Source organism: Spodoptera frugiperda, chromosome 8 (assembly GCF_023101765.2).
Source record: "Spodoptera frugiperda isolate SF20-4 chromosome 8, AGI-APGP_CSIRO_Sfru_2.0, whole genome shotgun sequence".
Classification (NCBI taxonomy): domain Eukaryota; kingdom Metazoa; phylum Arthropoda; class Insecta; order Lepidoptera; family Noctuidae; genus Spodoptera; species Spodoptera frugiperda.
Window position 1 is genome coordinate 10,565,346 of NC_064219.1, and position 25,935 is coordinate 10,591,280.

General features: G+C 36.1%; 1 protein-coding gene across 1 annotated transcript; it reads left to right on the plus strand.

The window, feature by feature from the left end:
• The first annotated feature begins 1,034 nt into the window (after positions 1–1,034).
• On the plus strand, positions 1,035–24,377 carry LOC126910967 (homeobox protein homothorax-like). Its single transcript, XM_050695639.1, has 3 exons — positions 1,035–1,348; positions 21,446–21,618; positions 24,167–24,377. Exons 1-3 carry the CDS (start codon positions 1,334–1,336, stop codon positions 24,360–24,362), a joined length of 384 nt encoding a protein of 127 aa, XP_050551596.1. The 5' UTR covers positions 1,035–1,333; the 3' UTR covers positions 24,363–24,377.
• The last annotated feature ends 1,558 nt before the right edge of the window (positions 24,378–25,935 follow it).

Below are 25,935 nucleotides of genomic sequence, written 5' to 3' on the forward strand. Positions count from 1 at the left end.
TGTATCTAAAATTAAGTAATTTGTCATACTATCAAAACATATATTGTCTGAAACCGCAACGGAAATTTTTAATTAATTTTAATATTTAAACCTCAGTAAGTATTGATATTTAAATGTAAACATGTATTTTTATCCATTTTTGGCCTCCTATCTAACTATTAGTGTTGTATTTTACTACAGTTTACCTACGCGCTACGTGTAGTTTTTAAAACTAAGCGTCCAATCTAACAGTGTGCGTTATGCCCGCTGGACCCCTTATCCAATTTGTTGAGATTTTCTTGTATAATATTATTGTAAAGTTTTGTTTTAATTTAATATGTGCTTACTTAATACTTAATAATAAATGTTGAATAGTCATACAAATGAGAAAAATTACTCGTGTATCTTGTGTCGGTTGTTTAAGAAAGGATTTAAACGCAACCATTGCATCTCATAGAGCGTCGTTTAAAGTTTGAGAATACAGAGATTGAATGCAAACGATGAATGGTCGCGGGTGACGGGGTGAGTGTCGCCATCACAAAGTTTTCACATTAAACACTTTTACCTACGTCCTACGTCGGAGGTGACGGCGCATGCGTCAAACCGACCAACGACACACTTTGTTATTATTAGAAGGGAAAGGATTGTGTTAAGTATTCAGCTGGCTGCGGAGGAAAATCTTGAATAAAATTCAACATCCTTAAGATATTTAAAATAAATAAAGATCCAAAGTCATCCCATTGGCGCGCTCCAAACATACACAAGCGAGCATAAACCGTCGAACGCCGATACCTAACTCACAACGCGTTCCGTGCGAGAGGAACTCAGCAATTTTGATTAGGTACAGAACAGAAAATCCGAACAGAGGAAAACTCTCATGTAATTGCCGCAAAAACCGTTGAAAAAACGCGCACGACCGTCTGTGTCGACGCGCGCGCGCGGTGTGGCGGGCGGGAGAGCGGCACACACGCGCAGCGCGGCGGCCCGCGCCCGGCGCGCCCGGCGCCGCCGCCCATTGGCGCGCCGCGAAGTGGGCAGTACGCCACGCCCCGGCGTCGGCCCTGCTCGCTCGTCCCGCGGCAGTGTCCGCCAGACTGCCGAGCGCGCCGGGCCTCCCGCTTCCCCGCGCCTCGCTCGGCCACGCCGCGTCCCGTGATCGAACCATACAAAACCTCTAGTTAACATCCGTCGCGAGTGCATTATGACACTAGTGAGCTAGCGGGCCGCTGTGACGGTGTCAAATAATTGATGTGTATGTGTTCACGTGCTAGTGTGTTGTGTTAGGTTGGGCCCGTGACGAAAAACGTTCGTGGTGGCCAGCGGAGCCTTGCACCCGGGCTCGGGCCGAGCTTTCATGGCTCAGCCTAGGGTATGTACACTGATGTCAAGTATACAAACAACACAACACACCCACACTGCCAGTGTGTCAGCCACGGTAGATGTACAGCCGATAGCCTAAGACGATAAATCCAAAATATGTAGATAATAACATAATGATATTTGATAATGATAGTAATAACAGTGACAAGTGCTCAAAACAAAATAAACTCAGATAATCACTTGTTGGTCGCGTACTAAGCGCACACGACGGTAATGAAGATAAAGAAATGAAGTAAATCAGGATAGAGACATGTGTCACGGGAGGTGAGACGTTCGTAACGACACATTAGGCCTGTTCCAACAGCAGGGAAGTTGTTATAACAAGTAACGCGGTCGGAATACATAATGCCAGTTCAGAGCGCGCTCCAACTCCACCGACGCATTACCGGTGATAATGAAAACGAAATGAATGCATTATGGACGTAAAACACTTTGTGATAATGTAATCACGACGGTATCTCGCACTCTATAAAAACCTTTAACTGTGATATGAATGAGCGATTCCATTGCGGTTCAATGGGAGCATTAGTGGGCAGTGACGTCTTCGCCAGACGTGGACGCGGTCATGAGAATAAATCGGATTGATGCATAAATGAATAAGTCTCCATATTTTGGACACCTGACGGAATAGCAACGTCGGTTTGTGAATCGGGACAATAAATGGGATAAAATGGCGTACAGCGGGGAGTCTATTGTTGAATGCTCTCTTATGGCTCTGGGGATGGGACACGGTGAAATCTGTCGAGTTACAAGCGGCTTTAAACGCACAGTTTGACACAAAAGAGTATCTTAGAAACCGACAATAAAATTCAATTGACAATGAAAAGAAAAACTTTTTTGGTGCGCGCCACAAAGATGCCCCTAACGGAATTCGTGGGGACAAACTTTCTAAAGATTTAGGGTTGTATTGTTTTTCGTGTAGGAAACGCAAAAGTAATAATCGTCTTTGTTTAGGAATAGGTATTATTATTAAATCGCGATATAAATAACTGGAAACCCATTAAAACGTCAAATAAAAATGTTTTTGTAGATATTGGAGATGTTGCTAACAAAACAGATGGTCATTTAGTATATTCCAATATTATGCATAGATCGGGTGGCGAGCCGAGGTAGGTATGCATTTGAATAAATATTTGAAAAGATCAGTGGAATATATCGAACTCTTAAAAAACCATTGTACCTAGCTGAATAATAATTCACTTTGCAGATAAGTGCTGGAATTACAAATAAATATATGGAACGAATTAAGATTAAAAAGAAATGTATTTATTACGAATTAAATATTAGAACTGTAAACGAACTCATTAAAAATAGAGAGCAATTAATAAAATGTAATTATACGCGATTTCTAGGCCATAAATATTGTGAATATATTAAAAACAAATATAGAGAATTGGTTTCATTGATTCACCGACGGTCGTTAAACTTTTCTAAATGCTTTTATACTCCTAGTTCATATAGTCAAGCTTAGTTTTAAAATAAAGTATATTTTAAAAGTGGTCCCAGCGTTTTGACGCACCTTATTTTTCTACGAAACTATCAAATTAAGTACAATTGGTTGGAAAGTCAACAAAACGACTCTATATTGAATTAATCTTAGTGTTGTGAATATTTTTACAGCTTAGGTATCAAGAAACTAAAGTTTAATGAAATAAAAAGAAATATATCATTAGCTTTCACTTAAAAAGCATACAAAACAAACAAATAAATCCCCAAATTAGACTTTCATATCAGAAACCGAGTAACCAAAGCCATTTTAATAAAACATAACTAATTTTCACAAACAAACATTACTATACCACAGTAAATTTAACTGGTTACTAGAAAACAGCCAGTTAAAACATTAACTCTTTAGTTATAAATCAAAAACACCGTCTTTACTACCTTTATGTATTTCCACATTCAAGTTAATTGGACATATTTTAAGTGCACTTGACGCCATATTGGTACTCATATAATTCATATAATAATTATATCATATAATGGTACAGCGTTTAGCATTAGCCCAGTTTTGATGGTATGCGATTACCATTAGTTTTGAGGCCAAGATACATACACACATACGTCGCTATCGGAATCATTTAAATAAATGTTTCGTAGAAATTTCTATTTTAAAAATAGATAATGAAAATATGATTTGGATTTGTATACGCTATGTGTATTGTTATGATCGAAAAATGTTATGATTGGCAAATACATTTGGATTGGTTTAGCTTCATAGTTTATGTATATGAATTTATTGTGCTCACCAATTATACGAAGACTTTTTCTAATGTTTGTGTTCAAAATAGTGGCTTTAAGCAATAATTTGGAGTTAGAGAACATAAAACTAGACACATAAGAGAAAAATTATACCTATACAGATAAAATACCTATTTCGAGAGAATTACCTAGATTCCGATTTTCGTTTACCGTTAAGTCCAAAATTTACTGTGGTAGGTACTTGTCATGACAAAATTGTTATAGCATTTATAGGTACTTAAAATTAAAAGAAAAAGAGTATTAAAGTATTTTTAATAAACCGTGACCTTATAATATGCAATTTTAATTTACTTATTATTCCAAACACAGTAGAAAAACATATAAAACATTTAATATTATAATATTTAACGTGAAACAAACGTATCTGTATAATACAGGACTAAAATATTAATTGCATGACCTAGCGATAATTGAAGACGATACACATTTACATAAATTACTATTTAAATCGCTATAGTAGCAAACGAGATAAATTTTATTAATAAAATGAATAATAATAACGCTTTGTAAACTCTATAATTCCTACAATTCTTGTAGTCAGCTACGGACGACTTAAAAAAATACATAACGCAAAAAATCCAACATAAACTATGAAACAGTATAATTAACATGTTAGTAAAATACATTATCTAATAACATTGTTGAGTTCAAAATTATTTTGTTATTTATTTTTAAATGATTCATTTTGTGGTAGTCTTGTGCTCGTAAAATATGGACACCGACGGGAAAGATAAGTGCTCTTCTCAAAAATGTTACAGCAATTATAATTCATTATTTGATATTTTATTACAACGATGACCCGTTCATTGTGTTTAGTAAAACGGCCACTGACTCCAAAACGTCTACACAACATTTTTTACAAAATGAATTTAATTTTATAAGTAGTAAGATTGTAAATCCGACGGTTGTTTAGCAAACACTCAGGAATTAAGCTTAAAGGAACTTCGCATTGTAGTGTAGGTACCTAATTTATTTTATTTCAACACATTTAATTTAAAAGCCACGCTTATCTTATTTCTGTTTTGATGAAAATTAGCTTTGATATAATCTGCAATAAATCTCTAATTTTATATCAAAATGTAGATACAAAATACAAATCCCACGGAACTGTCGCCCGTCACCCGTCGCGTACTATCGCACCGTTTACAAGCCACAGTAAAAATTGGTAAACAAAACGCGATAAAAAGGCGCCATTCCTTGCAATTATAGATTGTTACGCAATAAAGTTAACAAAAATTAATTCACACGTAACTGAACCAAATTATATTTGCACAAGACTTGTCCGTTTATTGTAAACGGTGGTATAATCGTAAATTTTACGATACACCCGATAAGGATATCAATTTGTCTACTAATAGTCCGTCATAATCGGCGATACTGTTGGTTTCGGCGGTGGCCCACTAAATAACATGATAACATGTGTACTGGATACGGTGTGTTGACTTGTTCCTGTTATAAAAATACGTGTATCTCTGGTATCAGCGTGATACGCTTCAATATTACTCGTAACACTAGTTATTCTCAATTTTTACCATTTTCCCGCTATGAATATAAAATAGGTACCGGCTCCCGCCGTGATGACGCACACGGTCTAATTTTTTTGACGAAATTCGCTAAAAAAATGTAGATTGTACTAGTTTTATTAAAATAATTAAGTGGATTTAATCTTGTAGAAGGTAGAATGTAGAGTTTGAAGCTAAAATGGAAACAGCTGATCGTTCTTCAATGTAGAATTATTACAGTTTAAGACTAAAAATGATGAGTGAACAATATTATGATATTATATGCACTGACTACAATATAAAGAAGAAGAATATTTTGACGACTAAAGTGAAAAGACAGAAATATCCAAACGGCCATTTTAAGTGCAATAAAAAGTGGTAAAATAAAAAATAAAAAAATTAATGTTATCTCCTGACCAATCTCGCCAACGCATGAGGGAATGTAAAAACAATTTATGATCCATAAAATTTTCCGCCAAAATCATTAAAGTTTTGCAATTAAACATTTTAAGTATTTGGATTTCCGATGCATTAAAGAAACAATGTATTTAGCTATATTATGTACAGAGATCTAATCAAATAATTATGTAAAATGAAAAAATAACAACTAAACACTTCTTGTAAAACATTTTTCGGAAACCGAAAGCTGATTTTTATCAGTTTTCTCAAAATTCAATAGGTTTCTTTGTCTTGTAAGTGATAAACAAAATCTTCTGACAATTAGGCTTTAGACACACTGTAGGAATCACATTCACGATTGTGTTGGTTGGTTCGAATTAACTTTATAATTTTTGTGTGATTCATTCCATTAAATGTTTATTACAAACTGGAATTAAAATAGTAGTTTGTCAGACTGAGGTACTTATATAGGGAACTTATTTAATTTAAGACAAACCTAAATATCAATAGATACATATTTATAAGAACCTAGCTACTGCCAGCGGCTTCGCTCACGTTCCCGTGGGATAAAAAGTCAGGTCATACACTGTCTATATACCAAAATTCATCAAACCGTTCAGTAGTTTTAGCGTGATTAACGGACAAATATCTAAACAAATAAACTTACACATTTATAATATTAATATGATAGAGTAAAGTGTAATTAGTATGATTGAAACATTATAGACCCACAGTTCTATCTAATCCACCATTTATAAGCACTTTACTTATGATACAAGTTTCTTCATCTAAGCTACATCTAAACAATACATACAAACGTCACATTTAGACAAACACAAATAATTCCCTCCAAAAATAATGTTTTGCTGGCCGCCATATTGTATTTTCTTTTTTTCTAAACCTGGGCCCAGACCTGCGGGCATTTCGGCCGTTCCTAAAACATTAAAACTTATTATTGGCACTTATTTTAACAGTAAAGATAACACCAGAATTGTATAGGCAGTTCAGTTCACATTACGCGATAAAAAAACGCTCGATTTTATGTTTTAAGTGTTGAAAAATGTCCCACCATTGCTTAAGGTAAAAGATAAGGTGGCAACATTACTGTTTCTTTTTGTTTTTGACTTTTTAAACACTGGCAACATTGCGAAAGTCACAGCTAAGTTATGACGACGTATGGCAAGTGAAATAGATAATAAAATATAATTGAGTGTTGCCACTTACGATTATTTTTATCGGCTTAAATGGTACTATTATATTTTCATTAATAATGTGCAACGATTAAGCCAGTTTTTGTGTACCGAAATGTTTTTTTTCATGGCGGCTTATATTTAATGCTGTTAATCGATAAACTAGAGTAATATATGAAGATATTAGGTAAACGATTATGTCTTTTTGTGCATGAATCAATAAATCATCAAAATATGATAGTTTAAACGTCTTTTTCTCATTGTCCATGTCATTTTGCTATTCCAAATTGATTTATAACACGTTTTCTTAGTAAAAGCATTCGGAAAGTTACACAGAATTGTTTCACAATAAAAATAACATCTTACATTTAAGATTAATTTGTGAAACCCATTTGTAAAGCCAGCAATACATGAAATTCTCAATTTTGTATGTTGTTACCGTCGCAAGCTCATTCTCTTGAAATAGTCTGTTTATTTTCTATTATTCTAGATTTATGCACATTATTATATAATTTTCTTAAGCATTAAAATCATTAATAAACTCCTTATTAAAATTTCTGCTTACTTTCATTATTTCAATGAGAAAAACTTAGAATTTTGCCATAATATAACCGCAATAGTTAACAAAACACAAACGACATAAAATTTCCATTTTTAATTTAAATATAAAACGGTCAAGCGCCTCGAGTTGACCATATAAATAATGTTTGATGAATTATATAACTTGGTATACGACAATATGATATATTAATATAATAAAATAAAAATAAAAAACTGGAGAGACCAGTTCGGGGACATTACTTTTTAATGGCCAGAAATATAGCTATATACTGGGGCCGGATTGTTGAGCCGCAGGGCCTAAGACCTGCCACCAGCGTGGGCGGAGATAATACACATATATCAGTATTGTTTAATGGATCTAAGGAAACGATCGGAGACATCGGAGATTACACTAATGTGACGTAATGCACGTTTTTATACCGTACCGTGTTTTATTTGTTGTGAACGATAAACTTTGTCCGACTTGTAACTGTTTTGAAACAGTCCCGGCTTTTAATATAACGAACAATATTGATGGCGCACACGATTTTCTCCCGACAGACGTACACAGTACACACTGCCAGTTTAATGAACGGCGACGCACTCTTGTTATTTTATAATAGTTAGATTTATGATTGCACCCGCTAATGTAGGTATGCTATAAATTGATAGCATAATAATATACTATCGTATGTTTGTCAACATGTGTGTGCCGCGGTAGTGTGCAGCGTCTAGCTGCGCTTTTAGCGCGTCTTGTTATTTACAAGCTGTATGTGCGGCTGGCGCACTATCAGACGCCCGCTCTTAACATAATTCTGACATCAAAATCAATTGGAATCAGTCTGATGCTCGACGCGCTTTATAAACGCACCCACTAATTTGTTATTTAAATTTCACTGTTCGATTCCATTTTTGTATTGGATTCGCGGCGGGCCGAGCGGCCGAGCGGCCGAGCTCTAGATGCTCGGCTCGCGGTCGCGGCTCGCATACCGAGCAGTGAGCACCCGAGGGCAGGTACCCGCTTCTCATTGTTTTATTCGCTGCGCGTTCCATTTTCAATTTGAATATCGCTGTTCATTTTCGAATTGGCTCTTTGTAGACGCGCGTTAATTGCGCACTTTAGATTCAACGGTAATTCGCGCGATCGCTAATTTGAGGGTTTATTGTTGCCCGAACGACTGACATCCTTTTTACGTGTACTCCCCGTGAATTACTGATTGATACGCGCCGTTCTAGTCAAAATACTATACGCCATCAAACACCGTGTCGTAAATCAGTGCGATCCCGTCTGGCGACAATTATTTGGACGTTCATATCGAAATATGTTTCCTACTCGCATATTCTTGTCACGCCGTTTCTTCTGCTGATCAAACACTGCTAGTTTATCGTGCGATCGACAAATCCTACCGCGGTGACTCCCGAAACGATATAATTCCTCTAACACGCCGCCGGGATCTAGATACAGATTAAATAATATTAATTGAAGCAACATGACTCGGCGGTCCGCGCGAAGGGCTGGAACAATGCGCGTCGAGTGCTGGCCGCTAGCCGCTGCGTGTGTACGAATCGAACGTTCCATTTTTAAAAACTTGTTGTTTGAATTTTTTCCGAATCCTTTTTTGATATCTCGTTCAGCCTCGTCTTTTTTCGGCCAGCGATAACGAGGTTTGAAATTGGAATCACGACGGTCCGTTACTAGGCCATTTATCGCGTGCTTTTCTTCGGTGACACTTTTTAGAAATATGGCGGAGATATACGAGGCGAGATGAATAGTCGCCGGTTACTGGTAATTAGTGAGGCTTATCTTTTAGATTAGTGTTGCTCGGCACCGAGTATTGTATCTATTGATTTATTTGGTTAACCGTGCGTCGGTTGTTTTCGTCGCCGTGTGCTCGGTCACATCGACCGGGGCGATGACCAAATTATTGCCAAGAACGAGTCCCGCCGGTGGCTGGTCACCGGCGGGCGCCCAATTCATATGATCCCGCGTCGCGCGTCGTCTGTAAATCTTGATATAACATTTTAGACGAAATTTTAATTCTCTTCGTCGGTGTTAACGACGTTGACACGCCGCTGTTAGACTATCGCGGGTGATTAAAAATAAAAACAGTTTTTCACTAACAAACGTTATCTGTCGAAACAATTTTATTTATAAGACAAACGTAACACACTTAACATAAATCTGAACGCAGCCGCAGCACTTATACAGATTATACAAAAGTCAAATACCTAAAGCGAACGCGTCCGAGCCGCGATCGTACAAAAGACAAGAAATGCTCGGTCGGTTCAGAAATGCGTCACTCACAGAATTCGAAGTTTAAATAGTCAATCACGAGTGTCGGTGTGGCTAATCTCGCATTCACAGCCACAATAGAGGTAACGAACGGACAAACGGACAGACGCGGTAATAAGACGCGCGTGGGCGGCTTTATGTCAACCTTATTTATGATGATACACATTTTTCGGACTTTTTGCCCGACGGAGCCCTATCGGCCACTCGAAATTGGAATTTTCTTAGAATATGTGCGTCTGAGCATTTAACGAGGCGCATGCGCGGCCATTTTATTATTAACATGGAAATCCTTTAAGTAGTTAAGTATGTCCTTATTTTAATACTTTGAATAAAAGCAAAAAGATAGTGTGGCCGTCGCGTCGAAAGGAAATCGTTATCTTAACGACCGCGTATTTACGTGAAATCTGACTGGGAGAGAGTCTCGGACTGTCCCTTGGAGTGCAGCAGACGATAAGAGGGCACGGCTATCGGGCGCGGTTCATGTGCCAGCTATTGACCTCACTGTTTACATTACAGACCCAAGATATTCATATTACGCAGAAATTACGATAACCGAGCCATATTAGTTTCAATTTGTTAAGTTAATCGCGGGTTGCGGGGTTAATGGTCGCTTAAAATTAATTTTGATATCATAAAAAAATTAATTGCGCGTCTCTGATAAGCTGTAAACACACGCAGCCAGCAGTCAGCTGATACAGATTGGAGGCGCGCGAGACGGACTCTGCCGCGGCTGCTGTTTAAAGAGTTCAAATTAAAAATCGAATGGGAAGTAAAACTTTCATCTGCGGCCTTAAAACAAGTGTTAACGTTCCCCCCGCGGTACTTTCTGAACGATAAATCTGCTCGCGAATCGACCGAATTCGAGTCCGGCATCGCTCACAGTTCTATTATTAAAAAAGCAACAAGAAAAACATTCTAGGCGCAGAATGGGTATCGGAGCGGCTCGGCTCGAGAGCGGAGCAACCTTACTCGTATTTAGAACGGGCCCTACGAGATTCGGATTCAAATATAGAACGGTGAAGTGTTGCCAGTAATTAAGGTAGGTGCGCAGCGTTCGGATACGGCGCGCGATTGGTTTATTGACACGTGTTAGCGCTGTCGCGTCGGTGTCGTGCCGCCGTGTCCCCATGCGGATGGGCAAATGGAATAATGGACGTCTGGGCCCGCATCCGGCGCGGGAGTCGGATACAACTCTTGCAACGCTCTGGATACAATTTTTCAATTAAATCGACCAGACAGAAGATCCCTAATAGGTGTCGTTAAGAAGTCGTGTGCCCGATTTTCGAACTGTCCCCGTAACGAGGCCGTTTTATTAGTATTTATGGTCGAGAAACAAACGCACGGAGCATTCTTTGCTCTCTTACGCTGTGTGTATCATGAATGAAGCGGAATTTATGACTAGCGCCCGCTATAATGTTGTGTCGCTGGGAAATTGAAGAGGTCGCTGCGGCGGCGTTAATTCCCGCCTCGGCTGGCACGTCTCAATTCGGCCGGCTAATATTTTAATACACAAAGATTTTTCTAAGTTTTATGGTCGTATTACGTTCGACTCGAACGGGACGCAGTAAAATTCGATACGAGCATCTCGCAGCGTCTAACGACGCTTGATTTACCACTATCAATTTAAAAAATACATAAAAACACACCTGAGTGATTGCTACCTACTTCACTTTAATGTATCATTTTTATTGTGCTGAATTTATGTCTTTAACAAGTATTGTTTGGGAATTAAAGTTTGTATTTTTTGATATGGCAATTGTCTATTATTATTATTAGTTATTGTGAGCTATTCATATGCATTATTCACTGTTACGAATCGGTTCTGGTGCCCCTCAGCCGTGTGAATAGGTTGCCAGATGACAAGGCAGCGACGGCGCGAGCGAGGCGCGGCGGGCGCGAGCGGGACGCGCGATGCTAAGGGTGGTGTTCATCATGTCCCACCCCGCGTCGGGCACAAGTGACGGTTCTGTCTTCCCCAACCGCCTGCGTTCGAAAACCTCGTCTAATTTTATCTACTTTTTATATAAGCGCTTTCCGTACCAGAGGTAACGTAAGATGCTCACCACAACATTTGAAGATATCACTCATATCTGTTGCCGCAAAAGAGTTAATTTTTTACTTCTCGGAATCGACCTACGCTAATCTCGTAACCGCAAGTCGTAAAAAACGATAACCCCACGGGCGTTTCAAGCAAAATTTAAATAACTGAAGCGATTAATAACAGCGGGCTTAATTAGCGCAACAGGGTTCTGAACTCATCAATGTTTGACGGCATGACTTATGCGCTGGGCCCACGACAATGTGCGACCGGCGAAAATTTTAATCATATTTTGATAGTGTTAAAGGAACAAATCGAAGAAACAGTATGGCGCGCAAAAACCGGCCGCTCCGTAAACTTATTACTCTGTAACATTCCCAGCGAGAAAAAACCACAAGAATGTCATTTAAAAAAATTAAAAAGCTAAGATGCTTATTTTTTCTTTATGGCAACCCAAATGGACTAAAGGTTATCTCGATGGAAAAAAGGCGGGACAGAGCGATTCCATTTTTAAAACGTATCATTTAATTTTGGAACCGGCTCTCGAGCCGTCAAAAGGTAGTCATTACACGTTTTGTGCCGGACGATTCTTAGCGCCCGCAGATTACACAACTATTTATGAATTATGGGCTTTATTGACAAAAATGTTGTTTATGGCTTGTGAGCTGGCCTTACCGTTTGGAGTGAAGCAATTGGCCCGGGGACCGGTGATTGATTGTTATGCCTCCCGTTTGAGATTGTCGACTGACTGACAAGTCTGAATGAGTTCGTTGTTAATGAGACAATTTCTAAGCAACTGTTCATAGTTCAAGCGAAGTACTTACTGATAGTATCGACGGGCCATCCAGACAGCTTTTTTTAATAAAAGAAAACAGACAATCAGCGGAGCTTGAATTATGGGGTCGTTGCGTTGGAATTTATGACCTGAGCAAAAGAAATTCAGAAGACATCACGCCGAGGGCCGAGACCGCGCAGGCATTCGACACAACCTGGCAGATTCACACGGAAATCCTCCTCAAGTGTCTCTTTTAACAAAAACTTAAGACTGAGCGCCAAACGGACATCCCTTACTGCTTTTTACGGCTGGCAATTCCAGAGTTATTTCATTTATTAATTGCCAGCGTTGTAATTGTTGTGAGGTGTGAATATGATCGGGACAGCATTTTAATTGGCTCCCTACGTGATGTAATGTGACCTAAAACGTCATGGGAATATAATTTATAAGTTGTCCGTGTGTGCTGTGGGTTTGACGTAAAAGTGTGAGTGAGCAGATGAGAATGTCCGCCATGTGTAATGTCAAGCCGCCTACGAGTTACGTCACCACGACCGTCACTATTTAGATTGATTGTGGCCGAGAAATAACACGGGTTTAGGGCCTCGCTGGAGGTCGGGATGGCTGGCCATATAATGTAAATTAGGTGGAAATACTTTCTAGCAAGGTGCTGCACTATAAAATGTGGAATATTTAGAATTCATGTTGGTTTTGGTGATGCTTTAAACAAGGGTAACAAATACTCCTCAATAAAACTACAACAGCTGGTGATTGACTGAAAATAATGAAACTTAGCAATAAGAAAATAAATACACAGTTATACGGAACTGAAACTATGGAATGAACAGTTTCTCTCAACGAGCGAATACGTACATATTTTCCACCGTCTCGTAGACATGTTACAATGATTTAATTTGCCGGCTATCGGTCCGTTAACATAGACAGGGACATGTTCGAAGCAAACTCTCTTTGACAATCTAACGGAACCCGTGAACAGCCCGCCTTATAAAAAAAATACACGACTGTCTATCGTTTCTTGTTTATAACAAAGTGACATTCTAAATTTGATTCTGTCAAAATGGCTGAATTAATGTAGAGATCTTTGCCTTTCATAAATATAAGGAAAATAAATACGTAGCAAGTACAGTGCGTTTTCAGATTTTATTATATTTTTCCGTTTCTCAGTCTAGATTTTTAGGACCGGAATCATATTGCCTAGTTTTAGTTTGATACGGCCTAAAAACAACAACTGAAACGAATTAGAAAATGTAACATGGCTTCCATTCCACGATTACCCCACGGCTAATTTGTTTCATGGCGACCAAACGTAATGTCGATCAAACAAACGCTAATTTCACCCCCGCAGGCCGTATCACCCCCAAACGTAGGCGTAGTTCTGTTATCGCACTAAGATCAGTGCGTGTTGTCGAATTATTATGAATGGAACGCGCCTTCCACGGTAGCCATTTTGGAAAAATGGGCGGCTAAATTTTCTTGGCGCCATGACAGCATTTATTGCGGGATTTTGAGATTTTTAACTGTTTTGTTTCATTTGTAATACAAATGTTAAAAACGAACCTATTCAGTCCACTGGTTGGCGTTTTTATAGCTCGAGAACAATCGCAAAACATTTAATGGCTCTGCCATTTTGTACGCAATCCGACAAAACATAATCTTAAAGTTCTCCGACACGTTTATCAAATTCACAAAAGTCCGAAATGAGCTTCGACGTACACAAAATAATTTTAGGCGTTCACAAACATCCATTGTTTCAAACATGCTCCAATAAAAATACCTAACTTCGCCGCCATTTTCATAACGCGCAATACAAACATAACCTCAAAACTGAAACATAACCTCTTCGTTTACAGAATAAGGTCGAAAATCGGTCACCAAGATTTTTATGACGATTTGTTTATTAAAGGACATTTTTATAATCCTTATCACATCGTAATAGAGTTCAAAATGCGTGTCATACGAATGTACGATTGAGTTTATAAGTAATTATGATTTAAAGCGACTTTTACGACGCCGATTATTGTCGAGCGCTTGTAAATAGTTAGTGCAGCGATTTTGTACGGTTATATACGTTTGGTTAAGCTCGGTTGCTTAATTATAACCATTTAAATCGAGTTGATTGTCAATTCAGCGAAAAAGCGTCATGGTTCCGCTGAATGCTGTGCAAACATCGTGCTCTTTGCACGTCGTGTGACGTCACACTTGGGTAATTGTTGTCCGTCCATTATTGGAGGTTTCATTCATGACTTACGTACTCAGTGCCACACAAACGTCTTTTGAAAATGTCTGGAGCTAAAGGTCTATTTAGACTGCTAGTATTTTATGTGTAGCATACCTAGTTAAATGTTAAAATACCTCCTAAGATATCTCCCATCTTGATTTGAGGACTACCTAGCGGGTTTACCGGGGACTCCGGCTCGAAAAGCAGGAGTAGGAACGGGGCTTTTTATATAGAAAGAGTCTAAAACACCCTCTTGCCTCGCCCAAGGCCGGAAAAGTCATTGGATGATTGTCCTCCCTCAAAAATAAAGGTGTACACTATCTATGTATAGGGGAAAAAGCTATATCTAGAAAGAGCATTTTTAAATTGATTTTACAAGTCTGTTGCTGCAATTGAACTCGCAATAATTACAAAAGTAATTAAACAAAACAACGTTGATGTCATAATTGACAGCTGTCAACAAATGTGCCTACAGTAAAAGATTGTATTTTTGATTAGCAATGTTATCGAGGAGATTATTTAATAATCTTTAGATAATGTCCATTGAACGTTGTAAAAGTATCTGTGATATTAATGATATGTTATATTACTTTTATCTTGGGTTTTTTAACAAATAATCCGATGACGATTCACGCTACCGTGTTGAAGAATAAATTCGATATTGTGAACTAAAATAATTCTGTGATTACTTACTTAAATATCCTTTTAGTCTTATGCACATTATTCTCAGATGTAGCAAAATAGAAAATGGCTGCGGTATCCATTTTTAAATATTTTGACAGTTATGCTATATATGGCACCTGGCCTTTTTACCAATTAGGTCAATCAGATTTAGATGAACCTATACATGTTAGATAAAGCGATCGGTAGCAAAAATAATTATTGACTAGGCTATTTATTAGGTCTTCGTATCCACCACAAGGCAAATAATGCATGGAAATAGTGTAACAGGACAAAACAATAAGAAAATGATTATTTAGTTAGTTGGAAATAAGTAATATTCTTGTTTCTCAGAATTAATTTATTCTACGATTGGTTTGCTTACGTCGTTCATTAATAACGAAGGTTGCCAGTTGAACGTGTGTCGGCAATAATCATTAATATTGTCATATTCAAGAAATAAGTACCATCGACCATGTGACTTAGGTAACTTGGGAAACTATCGAGAAAAAATCCAATGATAGAGCTACCTACTTATTATTACCGACTTTTGAGATTTTATTGTAAATTTTATTACAGGCTTTTATTTTCATTTTTAATGAGTATCATCCTACCTTACCTTGACAGAGCAATAAATTACTAGATATGATTACGTGTGTCAACTCCAATAGCGCTTCTAGAAACGATACATCGGTGGTCGCGTTCGATATTCAAAAACTTATTACGTCCCCCTCAAGCAATTTTCCATTTGAACCTCTTTAAATATGAACAACCTCACGTTCGAACCATCTTTAAAAAGTATACATTTAGGAAAAGCGTTTATTCATAATAACTGGGGAATTAGACCCCCTATCGTTCCCTGGGCAATTTGTCTAATACCTAAGGTGGGGTGACGGCGCCGAGAATGCCATACTGTCCAATCTAGGCTAGGTACGTCGTAAAATTACATACATGTACATTTTTAATGACTTAATGTATGCTCGGTGGTAATTACGGCTTGTAATGAGTCCTTCGACAACCAATTACGGTGAAGCGATGAGTTAGACGTGTCCTAGGTCCGAGAAATATACGTTTTCATTGATTTTATGACGTTAGTGTTAGTTTACGTTGCCATCTATAAAAGTTGACGGATATAGCGGGAAAGAAATTCAAATTAAAACATGGCGAGAGGTTCTATTCGAATTTTGAAATGCTTTATAGTTTTTTTTGACATTCATTTGTCAAAAAAGTATGGTGACCAAATATTTTAAGGAAATTCCCGTATTACTTTTTTAGAAACCTTGTATAGGAAAAAAAAGTGTCTAAATAAAAACAATGTCGGCAAGATAATTGGCATATGTACGTTCTGATTGCAATACTATGACAATCGCTACTTTATCTAAATAACAGTAATACATAAATAATACATTTGCCCGTATCTGTGTGCTGGAGAAAATGTCAAATATTCCCACAGAGTGTGGGGCAGGGAAAAACATGGCGCGCCAATTTCTTTGACTTGCTTTATTGAGATTAATTATTGTTATTATGGTTACTAGGTTCATTATGTAACGTGCCTAGGTAATCTATCGATGAAGCAATGTCTAAGATAAGTCTTGGTTGATTCAGTAACAATCAGGCTTCGTTACTTTTTGTTATTTACTATTTTATTTATACTCTTTGCCTCCAAGGTGATGTGGGCACTAGATTAAAATGTCCATTTTTATTTTAGTTTTTAATATTGTTGGAAATAGAGAATTTCACTTTCTTAATTAAGCTGGCTAAATAAGCTGAAACCTAGACAGTAAATGCTATGCCAATACACTTGTACTCTTTTAAAGTATAGTACTTACATAGTTACCTGCTAATAATACTTGTTTTTATGGCACAAGTCCTTCATAATCTCCTAAAACTGCAACTCCTGTAAGCCAGGATCTACTGTGCAGACAAAAGATAACAGGCAACAATATGGAACGGTCCAGAAGGAAAAAGGAAAAGGGGGCGCCCCAGAAAAAGATGGATAGACGAAATAAAAGCAATAGCAGGACATTAACAATAGTCTTCGATCCCACAACGAAATAAATCAGAAGATATTATTAGAGAAGAAAAATAATACTTATTTAACAATACATATCAGATAAACCTTTGCCTACCTTTTCGAGGTAAACAAGCGTAATCTTATGTCATTTAGAATAAATTAGGCTTATGCCGTGCAGTTATTCATACGATCTAAATAAAAGATAGCTTAGCTTGACAATTTTGTACATAGTTCCGTTCACTTAGTATAATTTAGTCGTTAAAGTGCTAGAATAGAAATATTTTAAGATTAACTTAACTTTGATTGGGTTTTATAATAGGACAATGTCGTTTAGTTTCTAATTTTCAATTGAATAAACACCAAAACGCTTAGAAAAAAAAGATACCGTAAGATTAAAATTTAATTAAATGATGATTCATAAACACAGGAAAAAAACCTAGACTTACTGTAAAACTAAAAAAAAAACATTTAAAAATAGGAAAATTTTCCATATTTTTTTCAAATACATATAAGTAACGGTTTCGAACGCACCGAACCGTCAAGTTTGAACATTTATAAAAGTACAGTCAGCAACAGAACGAGCAGTAAAACCGATACGACGTGATCACGTGCACACAACAAAAACAATTACAATGAGCTTAACATCAGTAACGTTCTAATAAAGTGACGTATTGAATGCGCAGTAAACTCGCGCAGGTACGGTTAGCAAAACAATGGGTTTTATCAGAAAATAAAGTCCTTTACTTTAATGGTGGTTATCAACATTATAAATTATGTTTGAGTACTTGTGTTGTTGGCATGTCGTCTGTACGACTTAGCTATTTCCTCTATATTTGTATGGTTTGCAAAGAAAATCTATGTTTCTTTATATAGGCGATAATAACATAGAATGGTATGTTTACTTAGTTAATTAAATAGACCATAGGTCTCAGCGTCATTAAATGTCTACCTATGTTGAAAGAACATCACAATATTTATATTTCAATAATTTTAAAGTTAAAAAGACATTCTGGTTGAAATGAGAACCTCCTTTTTGGGAAGTCGGTTAAAAAGTCTTACCGTAATATACGGGGTACTAAATGGATTGAAGTGAAATAAACTTGAAACTTGGGCGATGAACATTTATTTATTTATTTACTATTTATGTACACACATACAATATAATAGATAACATTTAGGTATTTAGGTAACAAGTATACCTATTTATAACTGCGGTATAAATAGGTATACTTGTTACCAATTTAAATTGACGCAATTACGTGATACCTGCTAGACAAAAATAAATTAAAATAGTTTGTAAATAGAAGCCATTAAAAATGTAAATGTTTGATTGAAATTACCCACCCAAGACACATTAACAAATAAATTACCTAACTTCAATAATAATAAGCTTTTATAGTGAATCATTATGTTAGGTAATACTTAGGTATCCTACGTGTTATGCTGTCGGTACTTTTACGTATTGTTTACTTGGCACTAAGTGTTGAGAGAAGCGGGTAACAAGACCTAGATTATATCGTACAAATACGTATTTTGTATATACATACACTCATACATACAAACATACATACATACATACATACATACATGTACACTTTTAGTAAAACGTAAACAGGACGCTCTGCCAACGGTTTCGCAATTAGAAAATAAATTAAACTAGATTTCTTTTAGTTTTTACTTTATTTTTTTTTAGAGAAGTATTCGGTATCCGCTCGCAGTGTCGTTGTATGGCACGTCACTAGTGTTAAGTGGACGCTTTTTGACATTTCATAGTTAAAAAAACAAATGAAAATAAATGGTTTTGGTGAGAAAAATATGTATAAATGAAATTTTATTAAAGAAAATTAAGATCCATACATTGACGTGCTTTTTCTAGTTTTGAAGCGATCACTATTTAATTTTATTAAACTTTGATAACCATATAAGCATAATACACATCCATCTACATAACAACAACCAAATCCGAACACATTTTTCCATACCAAACACCGAGCCATCCTTCAATTAGTAAAAATTAAAACATTTAAAATTTCTGACAACGCGCCATTGGAGTGCTTTAAAAAAAATAACAGGCAAAGGTGCGGTAATGACCGGCCAAGTCTATCGATCGACGCAAAACGCATAGTCACCCTATTTGATGGGTCGTCAGTACAAAATGGACGATATCATGTAGTATAGGTATCTAAAGAAGGTTTTGATGCATCTTTAGATTAGGGGACACGTTAGCATAATCGGCAATGGCTGGTGTTTGGGGACGTACCTAAAGGTTTTTCTAGAAACATTCGGATTGAGGTATCATAAGTAAATAGGTGTTAAAATAAAATGTAAAAAAAATATTAAAGAAAGAATCTTTCATTAAATCCTTGACAACTTAAAATGAGAAAAAAAATACACAAAAATTATGCGAAAGGGTTTAAAAAGAAAAACTTATTAATACATGATGGTCATTCGATATAATGTTTTCCAATGGTTTCCCATTCGAACTTCAATCATTGAAGTAACACCATATTAGTAAAAATGCGGAAATAAAATAGACAGACAATGATAATTCCTGCTTACCTATCTATAATATTGGAATGGAATGTTACTTCGTTTGTTGTAGTAAATATAATTATGTAAATAACTAATACATAGACACTTATTTATAAATAAACATTGCGGATCTATTCTATACTTAATTCAAAGAATTCTAAAATAGAAATTCAAATATTGACTTCATAAGAACCTTCTAATTATAGAATATTAATTATGTCACAAGTCCACCATTTTGTATTTTATATGTCAAAATAATAATTTTAATTAAATCAATTTTATATTATGAACCCGTCAAAATAGACGAAGCTGTGCTATAATTATATTGTAATATAAAAATTCATACCTATTACTTAATGGTTGAACATATCATAATTATTTAAATGTATTAAAAAGGAAACTAAAATGAGTGCATACGATATCTATTTTCGTGTCAGAGGTCGTCAAACTTTTTATTATTTTTGACAAAACAAAATGTCTGTGATGCATTTAAATTTGTAAATTAAAGATTGCATTATAAAATTATGAATTTATTAATTTATTTACCGTCTAATGCGTCTGCGGCCATCAACGTTTCTAAAAGACAAATTCAATACAAAGAAAGCTAATACGTTATTATTTTCTTAAATCAATATTAAGATAGACAACGGAACAATATCTATACAGCCAACGTATGTCTTAAGTTTAATCTGTCATTATAGAATAGTACACAAAAGAACCACAAGAGGGCCTGTCAATTTTTTTTAAACGTTCTAATCTGCTTAAAAGCACAGGCACGCATTCTAAAAGCCTATGGTGTTTAATTGAGGGTCGCCATTGATGTTAGATAGCCATCATGATGACTTAAACATTTTTAATGAATATTCAACGTTTCAAGTCGTACTTTTTTGTTTTTTAACTCCTTTGTACGCGCGTTTAATTGTTGCCTTAAGAGGAATGTGGCGTATAGGAAGTATAATGCCTGGTCTGATGCTTTTAACTGATTTTTTTTTGGATAAAAGGAGGATGAGGTTTGTTTGGCTGTGTATAAAGGCAATGTGTCTGTGAAACTGTACTGTAACTACATAATTATACACACACGACTCTTATTTAAGTTAATTTTGCGCTATTTTCCTGAGTACTGTTAGTTTTGTTTAGTAAAATGAAGGTCAGTTAGTATGCAGTCCTTTCATTACTCACTATTATCAAACTTAATTGTTTACATTATTGAGATAATTAGGTAGGTACCTGTAATATGGTTAGGTACACTCTACACAAGTAGCCTTTAAGAATTTAACTCTCTGCTACATCTCTTCCTAATGGCAATCATTCTTCTTTATTCTCTACCTTGCCTTCTTGATTAACCGGTTGCGTGTCCAACCATACGCAGTTATATTCTGGGTTCGATCCCTGGAAGAAACCAAAACATTCTACTCACATCTGTAGACAAAAAGAAGAATATTACCTATTGCTACAGATCTTGTTAGTTCTTTTACATTCTTCTGTCTTTTAGCACCTTTAACCCGTTGTCTGTCGGAACGCAGATCTACGCGAGACACAATGTGTTTTCTATTGTGTCTTATATACCGACAGACAACGGGTTAATCTTCTTTCTTCTATTACAATCTTCTTTTATTCACTTTCTAATCTCTATTTTCTCCAACAGTACGACGAAGGCCTCCACGGCGGAGGCTACATGGAGGGCGGCGCGATGTACCACGAACACAGACTGTCTCACCCCCACTTACCGCCAGTCCACTACCCCCCTCCCGCGGCCCCTGCGCATGCGCTGCCCGGCGAGCCCCTCGTCCACAAGAGAGACAAAGACGCTATTTACGGGTGAGTGGTAACGTGTGACTTTCAGATGGTATTTGGTATTAAGGTTATTGTAAAACATTGTAGATTGGAAGACTTGTCCAGAAAACAACATACTATTTACTTAAAAGGCAATGCAACTGTGACTCTTCTCTGGGAGTGTCAAATGTCAATGGACGGCGATGTTCGCTTACCATCAGGTGATCTGTCGGTTTGCCTTCTATCCCATAAAAAATGGCTATTAGTCTCTCTGATGATGTGTGACTGGTTTACTTACCAGTCTTGTAAAGCTATAAAATAGGTATATCAGGTAAGATTCCAGAAGATTACTGCCTTCTCTAACGAAATATTTGAAGAGTGTTTACAGTCTCTGACTTTTCCCTCAGCTCCATTATTCAGTAAATATATGTATAGTTGTGTATTATTGTAATAGTTCCATAGCATACACTGCAATTATTTGGTGTACTTTAAACTGCAGTTAGGATTCAGTAATGGTTTCCAATAAAGGGAAAAATCCATTTAATTTTGGCACCTATTAATTTACTTCTAATAAAATAATCCTTTAAACAATCCCATCTTCTATTCTCCCCTCTATCAAAACTTCAAATCTATTTCCATTCCCATAGCACAGCCTCAGAATCAACCAACCAATGTTTGTTACCACTTTAAAACAACACCAAACTTGGCCCAATCTTTGGCCAAACTTTGGCTATCAGTCTCAACTCGAGATGTTTGATAAAGGACATAAAGGTGCCACATTTGACGCTTAGCCATCCATTTGTGGCAATCTTAAATGTTATCTGATCAAAAGTTGTCAAGAAACTTGAGGTTAGGCGCCACTGCGAGCGAGTGGTGGGGCCCCACTGTTAGGGTTGGTGCTTACAATAGGAGAGAATTTGTGCGCTCCACTTCATGTTTATAATGCTAACAAAATGGTTAAAGAATTTGTCACAATATTTTTTTTTGGTGGTAAATTGTATGCAATGAAAAGACAAGTTGGTTTATTCAAGTTTATTTTTTCCTTAACCCCCATTAGTAAGTTACAACAAATTAGGATATACATTTGAATAATTAATGTTTATTAAACTAGCTTTATAGTCATATTAACTTAATATATTTATTTTAACATCCATAATTTGTTGTAAAACTTTAACATAGTTAACAGACATTCATTTGAATCCTATACTGAATCAAAAGTCATACTTAAACAAGACTTTTACTTATTTAAAACTTAAAATTAATTATACGAACTTGGTCAAGAAGGAATAAAAATGTGTTATCTATGGTTATAGACGTGGAAATCTATTGTGTGGTGCAAAGCTCCGCTATAAAAAGGTTTTAAATGTTAATGAAAGGAAATTATAATGTTCGTGTTTAACATAATATAACTGACTCTGGCACTGGATACGCATTATTGCGAGTTTCTAATATTATTCGCTTCAGAAAACATTGTTAGAAATAATTGGAAATTGTAGATAATTGTACTAATGCAATAGAATTGTTGAAACTTTAGAAATTGTTATTGTACATACGTTGTTAGTTCATTCCATTTTAAATACGTATGATATTATCGTAATATGTAATATAAAATAAAGTTTAAATGCTACAAATCTTTAAGAAACTAAACAAGATTTAGCATTTGATTCCTCAAAACAACTCATCTAGACAATATAGGCTGTCGTTTTTTTTCAAATCACTCTGTGTTATACCATATCTAACTACAACTATAGCATAACAAAAAACAATTTAAAATTCAAAAAAAAGCCTCGACAGTTATCGTAAAATTACTAATAAATGCATATAAATTGCACTTTAAACGCAATAAATTTTACCGCGTTACTTCGGTTGGTACAAAAAACAACAATCTATGTCTATAGCGTTGACCTTTTCATGGCGTTATTTACACGGAAATTAATTAAAAAAGAAATCTTTAGGGTCTACTGACTTGTACACGCCATTACGCTATGGTTCTACATTATTTTAATGCGTAACTCTACTAATGATGCAATTTTTTCTTACTAGAAGACGCTTTAGATATTTGTCTCATATAAAGAAACTAATTTGTAAATAAGGAAATGATATCGGTTAGGAATTCCTCAATGATATTAGCTAATCGTATTCATTATCTGCTAAGCTATTTTTAGGAAGATATCCACCCTATCAATCATAGATAAACTAGTCTGTTGTTTAAGTATGTAATATGTAAGGCCAAATAACGCTATCACTGGGACCCCACCCCATACAGTGGCAAAACTATAAAGATTTAATCGACGTCACGTACTGAATATCAGCATCTGATCAGTCGCGTGAGAGGTCATCCGCCAGCAATTGGACCATATCTCTTTAGTTTTATTAACTTTTACCACCTTTTTTTGTAAAGACATGACATATTCCTCACCTTTTTATTAATATTTAATAGTTATTTTATAAATTAAGTCGATTTTTTTCTTTATTGTTCAACGACAATAATTTTGACAGCTTCGTTTTTACTGATCAAGGTATTCGGTCATACAGCCACAAGTGTCACTGTCAAAAAATAAATGTACTAAGTTAACAATGCACCAATTTCCAGGCACCCACTGTTCCCCCTGCTGGCGCTGATCTTCGAGAAGTGCGAGTTGGCCACATGTACCCCCCGAGACCCTGGCGTGGCGGGGGGTGACGTGTGTTCATCAGAATCCTTCAATGAAGACATTGCAGTTTTCAGTAAACAGGTAAATAAATCAATACACACAATAGTCTATAACTCATCACCAAGCAGGTTCTAACTAGACAGAAGCATCAGCATGGAGGTTGTAAATTGAAAAAAGATATAACCTTTAATAAAAATCAACAATTGAGTCATAAATATCACGTAGGAATTAGGTATTTTCAAATGTAAAATGTTTTTGCTAATAGAATAGGGGTCTAGACTAAAATAGCGTCCCCCAGAACCATTGAATGCATAAAAACGATTCAAAGAACCGAACTAGAATTACTCCGTACAGGCAGCTTGAATAACTTGGCACGAAACACCTGCTGCCTTTGCCCTTCGAAAAAAAAGCCACCGGGGTTGCTTGATAGAAAATTTAAAATAATATTCAATAATATTTTTAAAAGGAGTTCTTGTAATTACATCGAACGTTTGTAGGAGTTTTATAAAACAGCAGTGCTCAATAAATAAGATATAAACTGCACCTACGTATTCCCTAAACCAGTTTGTAAATGCAAAATCCAGTCAACATTCTGGCAACTTTGCATATTCATTCGAATTTTAAAACGTCGTTCAAAATGGCGCCCAGTAAATCAGTAGCAACAATTTCTCCTGCATAATGCTTTAATAACTATAAACTTGTAATTAGTAATGGTAAATTCGAGCACGAGTAAATACGACGTTGTATCGATTACAAATTGTTTACGCACAGCGTCTCGCTATTCGGATTGTTATCGATTTTTCTAAATCGAGTCGAGAGTACTTGAATTAATGATTATAATCGATTCGATGCGTGTATTTCTTTCAATTTTCATTTACCTCCTGATAAGAAATTATTTCGCTACGGATGAATGAGTTTTTAACTTTTTAATTTTTATGTTACTAACGTAACTTCTTGTAAGTTTTGAATCGATGTTTTATTGAAATATTTTATGTGTAAATGTTTTTAAAAACATTCGTGGTTCCAAAGCGTCCCCTCTTCAGTTCCAAACTAGATCCACGGGCCATAAAACTAACAAAGCACCTTGTAATAAGAGTGAGAAATGCTGATAAAGTAACATTCAAAAGACAAGCGTGATTTACGACTCCGGCTGTAGAAACAAAAAAAGATCGTCCCTTCAACCGTAATCCCTTGGCAGTACAAAAAAACGTTGTTTATTCTCAAATTCTGAACAAACTTCCTGGAAGGACACTTGTTTAAAATGGCAACATTATAAAGAAAGTGTTGCTACATTTATAAAAATGATATTTCATTACGGAACCTATAATAACATGACAAGGCAGATCGGTTAATACGTATTATTGAAATAAAAAAAGGAAGGAAAATGGAGTCATTTTGTAGCAATTCGGGGCTTCGTAAAACTGGTAATCTGTACAAACCGACAATCAAACACCGTGTAATTTGTAACAAAATTATGTTACCGCGATATCTTTGTGGGTTTTTCAATTTTTTTTTCAACAATAGGCACAATAGTTGTTGACATGTTGCGGCTGATATGCAATTTAAAAAATAACTTTGATGTCTTCACATTCTCGGTTCCACCGGATGTGACTTTGTAACGACGTGCAATTTGAATTTCACTTTTTAATTTTATTGGTTTATTCAGTTTATATCCTTAAAGGGGTTATTTTTCTATCATATTTAGATA